Raw genomic sequence first — 15,981 nt, forward strand, 5'->3', positions numbered from 1 at the left:
TCAGTGCATTTTGAGTATGTAAGACTTTAAAAGTTCAATCGGGTTTGATTACTGTAATACATCGTAAGATGTCGGAACAAAAGGGTGATATGACAGAAGAAGTGTATTGGGACTGATAACAGGTAGCCTGGTAGGCTGTCACACCTGGCAGGGGCTAGAGTACCCTGCCTACACATACTACCAACCTATGAACTGATGAACTACAATCCAACATACTGTATCTCTTTTGTTAATCTCACTTCCTGGGTTCGCTGGTGCACTGACTGTATTGTTAATAAGTTGCAATTTTAATAGGTCCTTTCATGATCTTCTAGGTTAAGGGAATTCTGTCTTACATCAACAATTGTTTTGGTATGATAAAGTGAAAAATGTTTGGAAAAATAGTTTTGGTCATTTGGAAGTTTACATATTACATTTTACAGGGTTGGGTATCATTCCTCACTTAATTAGACGAGAGGTAGGTAATTGAAGTTTTTAGCAGTTTAGGAATAACTTAAGCTTTGTTGACTATTGGTATCTTAGGTTTCATCCTATGAGGTCATCATATATTTATGGCTGGTATAGATATGGATACTTTGGCTTATTTTGCTTTAGCTACGATAATTAATGCTGTTCCTCCGGAAAATATGATTTTTAGACTGTTGGCTCCTTTGAGAGGAATCAAAACGTATACATTTAGGCCACTTGTGCTCTGGTTTATTTGTACTCCAAAATTTGAAATTCATGCTCACAGAGAGAGGAGCACTTTAGATACTGACAAAAATCTGATGATAAGACATAAAGCAAAATATTACCTGCTTTTTAGCTCGTCCCCTATCAGTCTCACAAAATACAAATTCAGCAATGATTTCCATGGCCAAATCTGCCTGTTTGATGTTGACTCGGCCGACACTTTGAGAGGCGCACAAACCCTCTGGAATAAACAACCGATTGAAAACACTATAAGACATGAAATACTTAAGATTCTTAAATAACATGAATAACTGACACAGAGCGTTGATGGTTTGTATCGGCGTTTCAAAACGAATGAGAAGGGGCGGCAAGTAGGTAAATCCGGCCCTGCTAGTTATAATTTAGGTAGTTTATCATTCTCGTATTGCTGGTTACAATAAAAACTAAACAGCGAAATGTCAAAGTTGATTCCCATTTTGTACAGTATATCTTTTAGATCACATTCAGCAAAAAGGAACCAGCGCTAACACAGTATTGTAAAAATGCTGCTTTCTCATAATTACCTATGACATCTCCCGGAGTAGCAAATAGTTTTAACTTCCCACAAAATATTGTTAGTTTGAAAGGTAGGTAATATTGTAAATTTTAATATCGTACAGATACTAAATATTCCTAAAAGAAATGGAGAAGCTGCCTGGTTTTGAAAACGCTGTAATCGCGCAGATTCCTTTTTGCTAGAAGCAATCCTTTTCATCTCCTATTGTAGTCTCCTAGAGGTATGTGAATATCTAAGGAATAATCAAAATGTACTTGCATCATATCAAAATCAATCAATGCTGGGTGAAGGGTGAAATCGTCACTTCATAACTCCAGTTTGAAAAAGCTAACAGGTAGTACCAGAAAATAAAGCAGGAAACTATTTGCTGTGCATCTTACCCAATTGATTGAGCGCTTCCCTCACACAGGTGGGAAACTCTAGTTTCCTTAAACTATGCTTCAAGTCAACCGACATCTTGATCAAATGGGAAACAAACTAAAAAAGTTACTTGTTGCAGATGTTGAAGCCGCTAAGTACATGTAATATCATTAGAAGATATCACAAGAATGATAAACCGGATTCAAGAAAAATAAACCCGTGCGCGTTTTGAACGATAAATGAAACAACCATATGCATGCTACATTATTTCTACGTTGAGAAAGACTAAATGCTAAATTCCATTCCTAAAATAATGTTCAAATTGGTAGATTGTCGTGCGTGTTGAGAATTTTGTTATTGTTGTTATGTTGATTTTCAAAATTGTTGTTGTTGTTTGGAATTGTTAGTTGGTGATGCTCTAACAAACGCAACGTCGCACATCATTCAGCAACCAATTTCATTGGACCAAATTTCATCCGACTCTTTGCGCGTGACTTCAAAAAGCCCGCGGGAAATTAAAAAAGGCCGTTCCACTAGTTCCAAAGTGAACAATGTCCATTTTGATCGAAATTGAGTTAGGGGTGGATTCTTGATCAGCCAAGAGCGGAGAAAATAATTTAATTGTGTGCCAAAACAGCCAAAATCCTTTTTAATTAGCAGTATTAAAAAGGTAGATGGCAGCAAAACGCACAGTACTCAAACCAGTTTTTGTGACAAACCACTTTCACGGACATTGTAGGTACACTTCGGAACTAATAGCCTCAATTATCAAACCGTATCCGGCGTGTGGTGGGAATCGTATATCCAGGCACAAACATGCTGTTTTAATATTTTTTGCGGGGGATAAGATGTGTCATACTTCAATATAAAAAGGTTCTACCCCACTTTCTTGAATCTTAGATGTGGTGCTGTGTCGAATTTTTGCCATTCTTGAAACTGTAAGATATTTTTCGCGACAGTTAGTAAAAAAATGATTTATAGAACGATATTTATTCATTTTTTCCTGCGTGATTTTAAAAAATGTACACGATTAAGGTTATGTATAAGTTGAAGAATTCAGGAAGCGAAAAAAAGGGTTTTTTTTTTTTTTTTTTTAGTAGGTATCAGGATTGTGCATTTCAGGTACTACTGCGCCCTTTTTGTGCAAGCTGTTTGATAGAATATTTGGCACAAAGTCTACCTAGAGCTAGGACTAGTGCTTTTGTACTGAAAAATCCAGGTTTTGTGACTATTTATAGTTTTAATCTTAAAACATTGTAATTGGATCACAACATTCTATATGTTTTATTCGATGCAATAAATATCTTGAATCTTGTATAGAGCTGGAAAAGATCCTTGAGTCTCACAAAAGCAATGAAAAAAAATGTGTCCCATCTGTCCGGTCCACCCCCTCTAAAATTTTACCAAATTCCTAATTAAACCAAACTATGAGGATTTTCATGGATCAATATAAGCTACTTTTAGGGCCCCCAAAATTTAACAGGTTTTGGGGCTCCCGCAGACGCAAATTGCAAATGCAAGGGCAAACAATGTTGATACTTGTTGTTTCCCTTTTAACCACCATTTAGGAGCATTGAGTTTTTTTGAAAAACTAATGCCAATTCCGGTTTTAGTGCCAAGTTCGCTAAAATAACACTGGCTACCAAGTTTCATGCAATTTCACCAATAAGGAAATTCCTCGGATTTTGCCCTACTTTGAACTTTGACCGGCAGTCATTTTTTAAAAAATCAAAAAAGCAATCTGCGGTTTAAGCGGAAAAATGTCTTTTTATTTTCCTTTCGCTTAAAGTGTCATGAAAGGGGAGGGGTTGCTATCCGGAACACAGTTGGGGTCTGCAATCCCCCTAAGGTAGGCCCCCTGAAAAATTTGAGGGCCCTAAAAGTAGCTCACACTGATCCACAAATATCCTCAAAGTTTAGTTTTAAAATATGAGTTGGGTAGGTAAAATTTTAGAGGGAGTGAAGCGCACTTTTGGGAAACCCTATAAATTTCTGCACTACAGGATACAATAAAGGGAAAACCATCATTTTTTGCATTTCATTTCCAATAGTATTTTTCAATATTTTTCATAAATTTCGGAAAATCATGAAGTATTACACACAAAACTTCAAGATTTTATATTTCATTAAAAACGGCAACCCTGGTCTAAAGGAATGACTATTATGTCATTGACTGATGTAGTAACTAGGTTATTCCATATTCGATGTTTCCGCTCAGAACAAATGAACTTTTTTGATCGTTTTAACCTACTATCTGAGGGCAGTATGATAGATAGGTGGGATTTCAAGTACCAAAAATGCAATGTTTCATGGAATGAAATATCATTATCCTGTTGAATGAAATTTAATTTTCCTTGAAATTTGAACTTATCGGGGGCCGTGTCGTATGCAACCCAGATAAAATGGATTGTAATCAACACATTTAAAGGCATCATCGACATGAAACCGTTGGAACAGCGATACTGTTCACAGCCAGACATGGACAAAGATAATGAAAGACTGGTAAGTTCTTGCAATGATTGTATTTCGACACAAAAAGCTCCTTCAAAAGTTCCAGTTCATACTGGGAACAACCACTTGAGAACTTAGATCAGGTACATATTCCTTACACAAATACAGGCATGTAAAGGACCAGCAGACTTTGGACTCCTTGTCTCTTATGGGCCAATTATTGAAAAACTATATGTCAGCATAGATATTTTGGCTGCCATCTTGGATTTGGGGCATTAACACTTATTTAGGGTTGACGTCAGCAAAATTCTTTTCCTGCACGTCAAAATGAGAAAATGGAGATATGTTTGATACTTACGTCTTTCGCGATCTCATGGGAGTATCTATGCCCTATTCCACCCCCCCCCCCCCCCATTGAAAACTAAAATTTGTTAAATTTGATTTTTTTTATCATTAACAAAACCTACGCATCAAATACTCTTCATTAAAGTGAATAAATATAAGGAACATTCGATAAAAGAGGGCATTGCACTCATCCTACCATCAACAAAATGTAAGAAAATGACTTGCAGGATTAATATGTTGTTATGATCACTTGATCTTTCAGTTCTTCAGTTACTTTTTGATACATAAAAATAATTCAACAAAAAAAAATGGTAAAAATTGTAGAAAGACCATCTAACCTATGTAATTTTCAGACACAGTAACAAAATAGTAGAACACATACCAAAAATTCTTAAACAGGCTTTCTCATTGAGTGGCTTTCTCAAGTCTAGGTGTTTTTTGACCTCAAAACCATTAACGCCTCACAAAGTCATCAAAATTCTTCAATAAAATTGTATGACTGCTAGGATTTGCATAGACAAGTAATTCCATGAAAGTGACGTTCATAAGGAGAGCAACACCCATGTTTTCACGGTCGAAAGCTGATCTGCCTCCTTGATACGAGTGGCGAGCATCATCCGAAATTTTCAAAGGCGAGTGCGTTCTGGAAGGCTCATTATTCAACATCTTTTTCACAATAGGCTCAACTGCTATTTGCTCATCTGCAACTAAGAGATTGAACAATCTGCTAGCAAGATAGGGCTTCAGAAGTGCTATCCTGGAGACGCTGGTATCATTTTCCTCACCTGGAAATAAATAAAAAGAAGAAATGATTCATAAATGGCAATCTATTAATTATACATATGGTGAATATAATACTTCTGGATGTGGGCTCTCTCTAACATGGTGCAATATAACATAGGGTGACAGGCGATATTGAGTAAAGTATTAGGTAATAATTTTGTCTAATTTTCAATGGTTTTTCAAAAGTGTTTAATGTCCATCCTTTTTGCTGATAGTGATGAATAGATGCTTAAAGAAACCTATTATCAGTTTTGAGTGTCTGGGAAGACCCTCTATCAGCCCTGAGTAAATTATAGGATTCCCCACTTGGGCTGCGATTTGGTTGACAAGTAGTAAGTTTTTTCATGATTTCGGAAACCCCTTTACTCCCTTAAAACGTTCCAAAATTAGGTGCTAACCACTCTTTAAGACATATGAGATGTTAGTCCTGACCTTCCTGCCCTTCAACCACTCCTTCACAGAATTATACTTTCCTGAACAAATTGGACTAAATACATGTATTTAATGAGATAAAGTAAAGAAATACAGAAAGTAATGTTATGTGCTAAGAATTTTTTTCAAGCATCTAGAAACACAGCAATCTTTCAGTATCTTTTCTTTCACAACCTCTGAAAAGGATGGATTAAAGACACATTGGAAACCCAGGGAAAATCACTTACAATTAATACAGAGTATTTCTCTGAGCATCTCCTTTCTTCTTTTGTTAGGCTAAGTAATTCTAACGAGGACCCACCTCCAATAGCCCTAGATAATTTTTGATACTAACTAAAAGGCTTGTTCTAAATTTTCAGAACAATATCATTTCTCTGCAACAAACTACTGAGAAAATGTATTACATTCAAAAGATGTCAGCAGGTATGGTACATTCTTTTGCAAAATTTTATTGCAGAGCAATCAGGATCGCCGCACCTTTTCAAAGTTTGAATGAGAATCATTAAAATATCACACCGATTTTTCACTCAGTAGCTTGTAAATTTACTCCCATTCAGAAGGATATAAAGCATGCAGCTAACAAGACCTAACCTGTACCATGGCTGTAACTCTTATACACACATGCTTTTGTTGTTACTTATAGGAATAATTCATCACCATTATTGCTAAATTTCTGTGGAAACTCATGATCAGAAGTGAGTGAAAATCACTACAAATTTTCTATCACTATATGTACAGTTTTTTCTGAGAACAACAATGATTTATAGAAAGCTTGCAGTTTTGCAATGCTCCTTATACATTTTTTAATTTCAGCTGTCTATTTTTAACTTAGGTAAATTAGAATTTTTAGCACTAGGAAGTAAAGCATATTTACTTACTCGCTTTTCCCATGCATTTTCCGTTAAAAAGTAGTGGAGAAAATTAAAGAAAAGAAAGGTCATTTTAGGCTAGCAATTTTCTAAGAGATGTTCTCAGTATATGCATACATGTTTGATTTATTGTTCAAACATTATGTGTTTTTATTCAGACGTCACCCTCTCTGAGAATGAATTTCTTGCAGACGGTATGTTTGTACCACAGAAAATAAGAAAAGCTTACTCACTGAAAGGAGAAGGACGCCTGGCAGATAACATAGGGATGAGCATTGACAATATTTGTAATCTCATCATAAAAGCTACATTCGTGCCAGGATTTTTGGAGCCCTGTCTCTGTTTGATTTGTTCCATGACGTAAATATCTGCAGTTGGAAGTTTTTCATAAATACTCTGCAGCTGAAATACAATTTTAAAAAAAATTAAAATAAAAATATAAAATTTGAATATTTATTTCATGTCACCTCAAAGTAAATTAGCATCTTGATGTACTGATATACTTGATGACTAATTTATGACTAAAATCTTATAATTTTCCTCATTTACAGGACTGCAGAAAAAAAAGACCTACAGAAACATGAACAAACATAATAAGAGTTTTGACAGTCAGGTATAGTTTATCCCATGAATTGTGAAAGTTGGATTCTATAGAAAAGTGTAGAAGGGTTTCCAAAAAGCATGAAAGGATCCCAAAACTAACTACATGGAAAAGAGGGCCCTGAGCTATTTGGCTGAATACTTGTTAGGTGTGTTACAGAGATACCTTATTGATCAAAAGTCTCAACAGACATGAGGTCTAAAAACCAAAAGAGGACCATCTAGAAGGGAGAAGGAGCCATTTTTGAGCTTGACATGTAAGACTTAAAATCGACATCGTAGCATTTAGTCTCTGTCTCAGTAAGATAAATATGGGAATTTGTGCGTAAAAGGTGTCGAAATAGTTGATGGATACACAATGTTAAAAATGTTAATTCTTTGCCACAGGAGATGCTCAAAAAGTAGGTTAAGTAGAGTGTAAGAAGTGAGTGGTGCTGCAAAATGGTGCAGAGAAATGTGAATTTAATAAAGTAGCAGTGTGGCATAGAGAAAAAAAAGGAGGTGTTTGCATCTTGAGGATTTGTACCCACCTACGTCATCAATGTAAACAAGACGCTCGTTGAGGGTTATGTTGACGCTGTAAAAACAGACCATAATGTCCGATTTTTTTACTTAAATCAACTCTTTATTTAATTTCAAGCACTTTTATTAGAATGACTTTTTCCTTAAATTACACCATTTCCAAGAAAATCGACAGGATAAAAACGTCGCTGTACCCAATGACGTCATCAAAGCTATAGATACTCTATGAAAAATTCCAAGATGCCCGAAATGCAAACACCTCCTTTTTTTTCTCTATGGCAGTGTGGGCTTTGTTGTGGGATTGTGTAGGAAGATGATGTATTAAAGTGAGCTGTTTGTAAAATGGTGCTACCTTCAGCCATGTTGCTAGTGCCTAAAAACATAGGTAATTGTCAATGATGTCAAAAACCCGATCACTGCTTGAAAAGGGCTTTTTTTTTCCGTGGAACGTATGGAACGCGATGATAGCGGTTCGGGCTGGTTCAACCAGCCTGAACCAACCTCAACCTACCTCGGAAGAGTGGTCCAAGCATTCCACTGGAACACATGGAACGCGCCAGTGGAACGCAATAAAAAAGTGATGCGTTCCGTTGCGGTCCACTGTGGTTCGGATAAAAAAAAAGCCCTTAACACATCGATGGTCAAACTGCAAAACCGTGTATCTCCATTGCAGTGTTTCAAAATGTCCACATTTATTCTAGTTTTATGAAGAGGAACAAGCCAAATAGCTTAAAATATGTGAAGAAAAGTCTGCTAACAAAGAAGGAAAAGCAAGGAGGCTGTCAAGAAAATATGTTGACCAGTTTTCCAAAGAAAAAGTAAAGTATGGCAGAAAGTCTGCAATCTTTCGAGGGAGATATGTGGTTTTGCTTTTGGGTCATTGATATGGATGTCCTTTTGCTATGGCCTCTGATGGGTAATACAGCTGCTTTCATTAGGGGACATTTTCTGATATTCAAAACAAAGCATTTGTAACAAAAATAGTAGGAGCAAAGACATTCTTACCAGTTCAAAAAGTTTAATAGGATCCATTCTAATTATATCATGGGGTAAATGGACAATGCCCCAGTCTGATAGGAGATTGTCTTTTCTGCATAATTTGGACCAGCTGATAGAATCCAGCCGCAGATTAACAGCGACTACACTAGAAAGCTCCTGACAGAGGAAAAAATAATTAATTGATATAAAGCGATAAGAGAGCAAAGGTAGGAAAATGTTAATTATCAGGAATAGACTAAGGCCCTACCGAAAGTTGGCTCAGTGTTTGAAAGAGTCATGAAGTACCTGAACTCCTTGTGAACACATTTTGATTATTTGTAATTTTGGTTTTCCGAGAAACTTAAGGAACTGAAACCAAGTTCTAGAATGATTCAATGTCAATCATACAGGCGGCCACTATTTAACACAATCTCTTGTTGCCCTACGCTAGCGTAGAGGTACAAAGAATTTCAATGGAATGAGAGTATCATTTGTTTCACTACAATGGTTGATCATGGCTACATTCCTTATCAATCCATCGGAAAAAATCCTGTAAGACTAAATCTGCTATGGAAAAAGTTACTAGGGAGTACCTGAATAAAACTTGTATCCAAAACAGGAATACAGAATGTAGAGGAAGTTTTGCCTCTTTTTTTCTTAACCGTTTGTGATCCGGAATCATTGATCATGAGTGAGGGCCCTGAATTCAGAATATTTTGACTTGACTGGCTGAAAGAAAGATGAGACACTTTTGCAAATTTCATACATCTACACCTGAGTAGTGAGTTCTTCATCTTAGAGAGTAAGAAGTCTGAGAAAACTTATGTACCAGTAATCACTATACTTCTAATGGCATGCGTTTTTAGGGGATAGAGATAGAATCAATACTTTATGTGGCAAATACGATAAGTTGCAAGTGGTTACAAATGAGAGGAGAGACTTGAAGTAATTTGGATGGTTCTGAAGCTTTGGCAATGGTAAATTTCAGGCACCAATAAGCCTGCGACACTCTGAGGGACAAGATTCAATGTACGATACAAGATTTTATTTTAACAGCCAAAAGCCAAAAGCCAAAAGCCAAAATAAGAAAACGAAATACTGCCAACAACTAACCTCAAATGTAAACAAAAACAAATCCCACAGTAGTATTATGGTTTCTGATGAAAGTCGTTTGCCGCCTATCTTTGCAAAATCAATCCTTTGCATTGGCGAATGGCGATCAGCCGAATGCAACTCGTACCGAGTTTGATAATCTGATAAGAGTTTAGTATTTTCACCAAAATAACAAGATCATGGCTGTTGCTGCAACACATCTCCGTCAAACTTTATTGAGAAGTTCTTGTTTGTTCCGAAAAAGTGCTCTTAAACTCGCGCCTGTGACCCTACAGCCATGTAAATTTTTTCACTCAGAACTGCTCAAGAATCTAAGGGCTACCTCTTGCCCTTCTCTTATTTCTCAGAATTCGCAGGTAGTGGTAGCTTAATTTTTCCTCTGTGTCTAATAAGTTGAGTCTATGCGGCAGGTGCAATTTGCAATTATGTTTTTCTATCGTAGCTGCTAGCCCAGTTCTAAAGCATGTAGTATCTTCATCTGTTATCAGCCTCTGGGTGAGAGCCTAAACTGACCTCAAAGGTTCTTTTAAGAAAGGGATCAGCAAGATCTTTTTTACATTTTTAACTCTATCATGAAGGGACAGACTGAAAGCGCAGTCGAAATTTTCTCATCCAGTATCATCTTCAGGGCATGATATAGTGCCTTTCAGAAGTCTGCAGGAACAGTGGTCAATGACCTCCGAAGATCAATGATGATTTGCGGACGGTTATAGGACGTGTTTATCATTTGAGGAAACATCAGTCCATACACACAGTTATCAAGGTCACATATGTTTCCGTCCTTCGCTAAAGTAACATCATTTACGATTAGCTACAGTGTTTCAGTTCTTGTGTTGATCAGATTTCCTGTAGTGAAATGTCTGAACAAATCTCAGCGGTTCTTATTGCATTTTATAATTTGGGTCTGGTCCCTGAAAGGGCCCTGTACACCTCTTACGGGAAGCTGCACCATGAAGAAACCTTAATTTTTTATGGCATTCGATTCTCCTCAAGATGCTGATCTAAAGTTATCATTGCGCCAACTTTCTATGATGCACCTTTTTCGCCAAAAACGGCAGAGAAGATTCAATTATTCGGCGATAAAAAGCCAGAAAGGTTCCTCATTTCAGCACCTGAGTGCTGTGTGTCAACAAGAAAATCAGGGGAACTCCCGCACCGACCGGCAGTTATATCTCGGATTCTGCATGCCGTTTTGCTCGTCCATCCAAATCAGATTCTTGAGGAGCATAAGAACAGGAAAGTCGGAGAATAACAGTGAACGTCTCCGGAAGAGAGCGGGAGGGAGATAGCCCCAAAGTCCGCAGGTACAGATAAGAAGACAGACACTCGCTACGTTTTTTCCTTACTTACATCGGGCCTGTTCTTGAATGCATGGTTCTTTTTTATTCATTGTCGCCGAATAATTGAATCTTCTCGGCCGTTTTTTGCGAAAACAAAGCATCATAGAAAGTCGGCCCAATGATAACTCTTGATCAGCATCTTGAGGAGAATCGAATTCCATAAAAAAAACTAAGGTTTCTTCATGGTGCAGCTTCCCATAAGAGGTGTGCAGGGTTCTTTATCACTGTAAAACGAGAGTTAACCCTTTCATGTTTACAAATGACCCAGGTTGTAGGATTCAGAGGTCTCAACGCCTCTGGTGACAATTGACCACTAGACAAGGTACGAAGTTAAGAATTCTGATACATGTTTCTTAATCGAAATTTCACGTAGAACTCAACTCTTGCAATGAAAACTACTGAAACTAACTTGTAACCAAGATATTTGATTTTCTTGATCATGAATTTAAACCTCCCCCTCATGAAAACTTAATGGTCTATGTGAGTCAAATCGCACACTAAACGTTACCGTGGCAGTCTCTGCGATACGAAAATATGAAAACCTTAATCTTAAAGCTTTGGCTCAGATGTAGCAAATTGTTTACACTTTGAACACTAAAGGGTGAGAAAGAACAATGCTCAATTGAGAAGTCTGCCGTAATTGATTAAGGGCACAATTTGACTCACATAGAGTATCGCGTTTCTTATGACCAGGCAATTTAAATTTCCCGATACCAATGTAAAATTAAAACGTTAATCTCTTAGTTAGCAGTTGATTTCAGTAATTTTTGATGCAAGAATTTTGTTCTATGTAAAATTCTGGTTAAGAAACATGTATAAAAATGCTTAAATTTGTACCTCGTCTAGTTGTCCATTGTTTTGACTGGATGCTACCTTTAATTTTTTCATTCTTTTAAATTCAAAGATTATGGATGAATACATTAATTGCAAGCTTCATGAGACAAGCATAAAATCTTCTTACTCTACTCTTTGCCCATAAGATCCTCTAAGCACGAGGTATCTGAGGAGCGAATTTTCAAAGGAAAATGATTTGTTTTGAACAAAGAATTAGTCAATGATTTTTTTAAATGTACCTATTCCACAAGTATGTCTCACAATTCAATTCTAAGTAAAATTTCTAGCTGTAGCACTGAAATTTTTCGCGTCTGTGATATTATTTCTGGAAGGATATGATTTGCCATTCTGCCGTAGGTAGATAGAGTGTTTTTCTCCTCATTCACTTTCTGTAGGATAGTAAAACATTTTTCTTCTCCTGAAATTGAAAACCGTTACGAATCTACTAAATCATATAGGTAGTTAAGATCTTAAAAAATACTCCTAAATAGTGACAAGCTACCAAGGTTTCAACTAGGTATCTTCTGTCGAATTTAAAAAAAAAAACAAATAAACAGTTAAGCATCCAATGTTTATGAAGCATACGTTTTCTGTAAACTCATTTTTGGAGTAACTCATTCTTGTATTTTTACTCAACTTGAATTTCTCTCTTTATGCTGAGCCCAGGCTTAGTTTTTATATCTTATCAAATTTGTTTCAATACATTCTGGTCTTCAGATTGAGACTTGAAACGGTCCTTGGACACACCTCCATACAATTCCATATCGTAGGCAAACAGATTTTAAATATTTCTCTCTTTTTTTTCCATTTCAGTCTCTTAAAATATCCCAGCGTTGTTATTCAAAATATGACGATGATGATAGACATCCAATTCATTCACAATACAGGAATACTGAGGAACGTTCCATCTACAATGTCGAGAATAGAGTAATGAAAGTTCTGAAAGCTTATGATCGCATAACTGCGGATAAGGTATTAGATATTTTACTTTATCTCTAAATTTTTAATGTTACAGGCTGTGCGATGTTATAGTCACAAACCACCGCTTAATCTGAAATTCATTCATGATAGAGTCCTTTTGGTCCTTAAGCTCTATGATAAAGTAGATCCAGAGAAGGTACTTGATGATTTTTATCTTTTTATTTGCATTATTAGGATTACATTTCCAAAAAGATTGATAACAACTACCTCGCCATTTTGAAGAACCTTGTTAGAGTCTGTTTTAATAGGACCACAGAAATGTTATTTTTTTATTTTTTATTTTATAATAACTTATATATAACTTCCCAAGGAGCCAAATCAGGCCAGCGACTCACTTTTACTCTCAGTATTTTACTTACTCACGCTCCATGTTAAATGGAGCTTTATGATTGGTCATCTATGCCATTTGGGCGACGAGGGTATCATTCATAGCCTTTTATCTGGCCAAATAATGGACTAGTTTAAGGCTCCTCCTCAGCCCTTACTGGTTGACAACCGCTCAATCATTGTGCTCCTTGCAGGCCTCTGAGTGACTTCCTTGTCGCCCCAACGTCATAGATGACCAATCCAATATCTCCATTTCACCTTATTCTTGTCCAGTTGACACATAAAATTTCAAAATAAATTTCAATTATTTGCCTAAAGATACCTTTAATTTTAGTGTCCAAGTGAGTTAAGTATTTAAATTTTTTTCTTTTTTTTTCAAAAAGTACATTAGTTCAACTTTATGAGAAAAGAGGTTTTGGTTGTATCTGCTAGTTGGTGTATTTTTTCTTTATTGTTGTGGATCAAGATCTGCTGTTTAGAAAGGTCAATGGGCGTTTTCCCTTGCATCAACGTTTTACTTTTCTTTTGGAGAGTCAAAGTTGTTTACTGGATCAAAGTAAAAAATGTCATAAGTAAAATTCAGTTTGAAGATTTGAATTAATAAAAGTGAACACACCTGTCAACAATTAAAATGTTTTACCAGACAGTCGGCAAATGCTTTGGCAACATTGGAAACCGATAACTTGCAAATGAGTTTGCTTTTTTTTCACATGCTAGTCGCTCATCGTGTAATACAGATCTGCAAACATTTTTGTTTTAAAAAACCCTAAGGATTTGATAGTGATGGAATATGACCTTTGTGTAGGCAAAAAGTTAGTGGAATTAGTCAGCTTAGACACCAGGGAGCGAAAAATTTCCAATTCTTTCAGATGCAAAACAGCAGTGGATCACTTTTACATCAGGGTATGCAGGGGGATTATACAATTTGACTAAGCTGCTTTGACCTGATAGCTGGTATCAATAGCTTTTCTTCTAGATCTGTTCAGTTTATACGACTCATTATTCACCAAAGTTTTCTTTCCTCTCTCACCAGCTAACCTTGGACTCTCACTTCATCAATGATATTGGTCTGGACTCGCTGGATCATGTTGAAGTTATCATGGCCATGGAAGACGAATTCGGTAAGTCTGTTGTTTTCAGTGTAGGAACTCACCTTTGGTTGTGATAAAAGTAGAAGCCAATCCATGAATGTATCTTTTGCACAAGGGAAATAGGCTGCATTTATAATTAGCTGATACGCTTTGATTGGGTTGGATTAGACACAGATTAAATTTGACAATTAGCTGATACGCTTTGATTGGATTGGATTAGACGCAGATTTAATTTGGAAGAAAAGTGCCGTATCTAAGGCAAATCAAAACTTGTATCAATGGTGTGGCATGGCTTTAAACACAAGGAAAACCGGTGGTCAGGGTCAGTGTTTTAGACAACTTTTGCTGACTGCACAATCGATGAATCAAGGGTGCTAAAGGAGGAAGGGGCTCAGCGAAAAGCAAAACTGAAATAGTGACGAAGACCTTATCCTCAAATGTGATAGGAATCATGAATGCATAAATGGTATTTTTCTGAACTTTATGCCATCATCCAAGAATAATTTTTATTCTATGTTAAATGTTTGTATTCTATGAGGTGTCTTTTTAAATTTTGGAACAGCAGAAGTCTCAAGGAGCACGATTAGGGCTGTTCAGAGGATGTGGTATTATTTCAAACTTAAGTTTTGTGAGAGATTTTTTAGTTTCTTAAGGAAAAAGTGGTACATATTGTCTTGTTGAGCTTTAACAAATATGATTAGTATATTTGCAAACTGAGCAAAGTATCTTCACAGTCAGTGTGAAAATAAATAATCATCGAAATGTCTTCGAAGTATTTTCAGAGTTTCAATATGACATTAAGAATTTATTATTGTGCCCTTTTTTCAAGAATAGGTTAGAAGAAATGTTTAATGTAGTGCTTACATTTTAATTGTTTTGCTCGTGTATTAACCTGGTTCGGTGTATTACCAAGTCTTCTTCTTTATTTTTCCAGGTTTTGAGATTCCAGATGGTGATGCAGAAAAACTTCTACGACCAAAGGATATAATTCAGTATATTGCAGATCACGAAGATATTTATGAATAAGATTTCCAATGAATACTGGTTGTTACTGTTCTGAAAAAAGTGGTAGATTTGGCTTTCCTCTAATGTGCAGATTATCCGCAAAATTTGTTAGACTTTTGTAAATTATTCTTAAGGCTTTTCTTTTTATTTTTATTTTCATTAATTAAGATTCAGAAACTAACTTCTCCTAGTCTTTATTTCTCCTATCGTCTTAATTATTCAATGTCTCACTCATCAAAGAAACCAGTGTTGAAATAAGAGCCAATAAAACTAGATTGTTGAAAGTTACCCTTTTAATTTGCTTTCGTTTCCTTCATTCTAAGAAAGAGGATAGATTTTCAATATTGAATGAGGTTGTTCTAAAATGACAAACTACTCAACCCCATCCTGTTAGTGTAACAGATTGGCCCAGTTACTGTGCTTAAGGGCCTGGACACCTGGACAAAATTTCAACTCCCTCGGATGGAGGGGCTAATGTAGCTCATGCATGTGTCAGTAATTTGCAATCTGAGTAGTTTCTCCTCTGTAAAATTCTGTGAGAAACACATTGGTTTTCACTGTATCCAACTCTCAAGCTCATAAAAAGCTCTTAAAGTTAAGGAGGGAAGTGAAGGGAATTGCGTATTGGAGGGATCCCCCTTGCAACATTGAGAGTTCACCTCTAATTTAGTCGAACTTTCCATGCTCAGGTAGGGCGTAGGGAGAAAATACATTGGCAGGTT

The 15,981-nt window shown here is 36.3% G+C and overlaps 3 protein-coding genes across 10 annotated transcripts in view; 1 reads left to right on the forward strand and 2 right to left on the reverse strand.

Moving 5' to 3' along the window:
* LOC109041115 (integrator complex subunit 15) overlaps positions 1-1,954 on the reverse strand; it is a 33,803-nt gene extending 31,849 nt beyond the window's left edge. Inside the window, exons 1-2 of one of the 3 annotated variants that reach the window (XM_072299175.1) lie at positions 1,609-1,954; positions 795-913 (exon numbers count right to left, since the gene is read on the reverse strand). In XM_072299175.1, the coding sequence (XP_072155276.1) occupies positions 795-913; positions 1,609-1,684 (195 nt within the window). In that variant the 5' untranslated portion in view covers positions 1,685-1,954. The remainder of the gene's footprint in view (positions 1-794; positions 914-1,608) is intronic. The other 2 variants (XM_072299171.1, XM_019057296.2) reach the window with 2 other exon arrangements.
* A 2,141-nt stretch (positions 1,955-4,095) lies between these two features.
* Positions 4,096-9,810, reverse strand: LOC109041116 (uncharacterized). 3 transcript variants are annotated; one of them, XM_019057299.2, is made up of 5 exons: positions 9,493-9,675; positions 9,162-9,297; positions 8,596-8,745; positions 6,702-6,870; positions 4,096-5,169 (listed from the first exon to the last, which is right to left on the reverse strand). In XM_019057299.2, exons 2-5 carry the CDS (start codon positions 9,255-9,257, stop codon positions 4,838-4,840), a joined length of 747 nt encoding a protein of 248 aa, XP_018912844.2. In that variant the 5' UTR covers positions 9,258-9,297; positions 9,493-9,675; the 3' UTR covers positions 4,096-4,837. The 3 variants fall into 3 exon arrangements, with proteins under 3 accessions (XP_018912844.2, XP_072155292.1, XP_018912843.2); XM_072299191.1 differs by lacking the exons at positions 9,162-9,297; positions 9,493-9,675 and adding an exon at positions 9,682-9,810; XM_019057298.2 differs by having other exon boundaries at positions 9,162-9,675.
* On the forward strand, positions 9,738-15,547 carry ND-ACP (NADH dehydrogenase (ubiquinone) acyl carrier protein). 4 transcript variants are annotated; one of them, XM_019057661.2, is made up of 4 exons: positions 9,738-10,040; positions 12,669-12,827; positions 14,197-14,284; positions 15,189-15,547. In XM_019057661.2, exons 1-4 carry the CDS (start codon positions 9,861-9,863, stop codon positions 15,278-15,280), a joined length of 519 nt encoding a protein of 172 aa, XP_018913206.2. In that variant the 5' UTR covers positions 9,738-9,860; the 3' UTR covers positions 15,281-15,547. The 4 variants fall into 4 exon arrangements, with proteins under 4 accessions (XP_018913206.2, XP_018913208.2, XP_018913207.2 ...); XM_019057663.2 differs by lacking the exon at positions 12,669-12,827 and adding an exon at positions 12,871-12,972; XM_019057662.2 differs by having other exon boundaries at positions 9,741-10,037.
* The last annotated feature ends 434 nt before the right edge of the window (positions 15,548-15,981 follow it).

This window comes from Bemisia tabaci, chromosome 1, assembly GCF_918797505.1.
Source record: "Bemisia tabaci chromosome 1, PGI_BMITA_v3".
NCBI lineage: Eukaryota > Metazoa > Arthropoda > Insecta > Hemiptera > Aleyrodidae > Bemisia > Bemisia tabaci.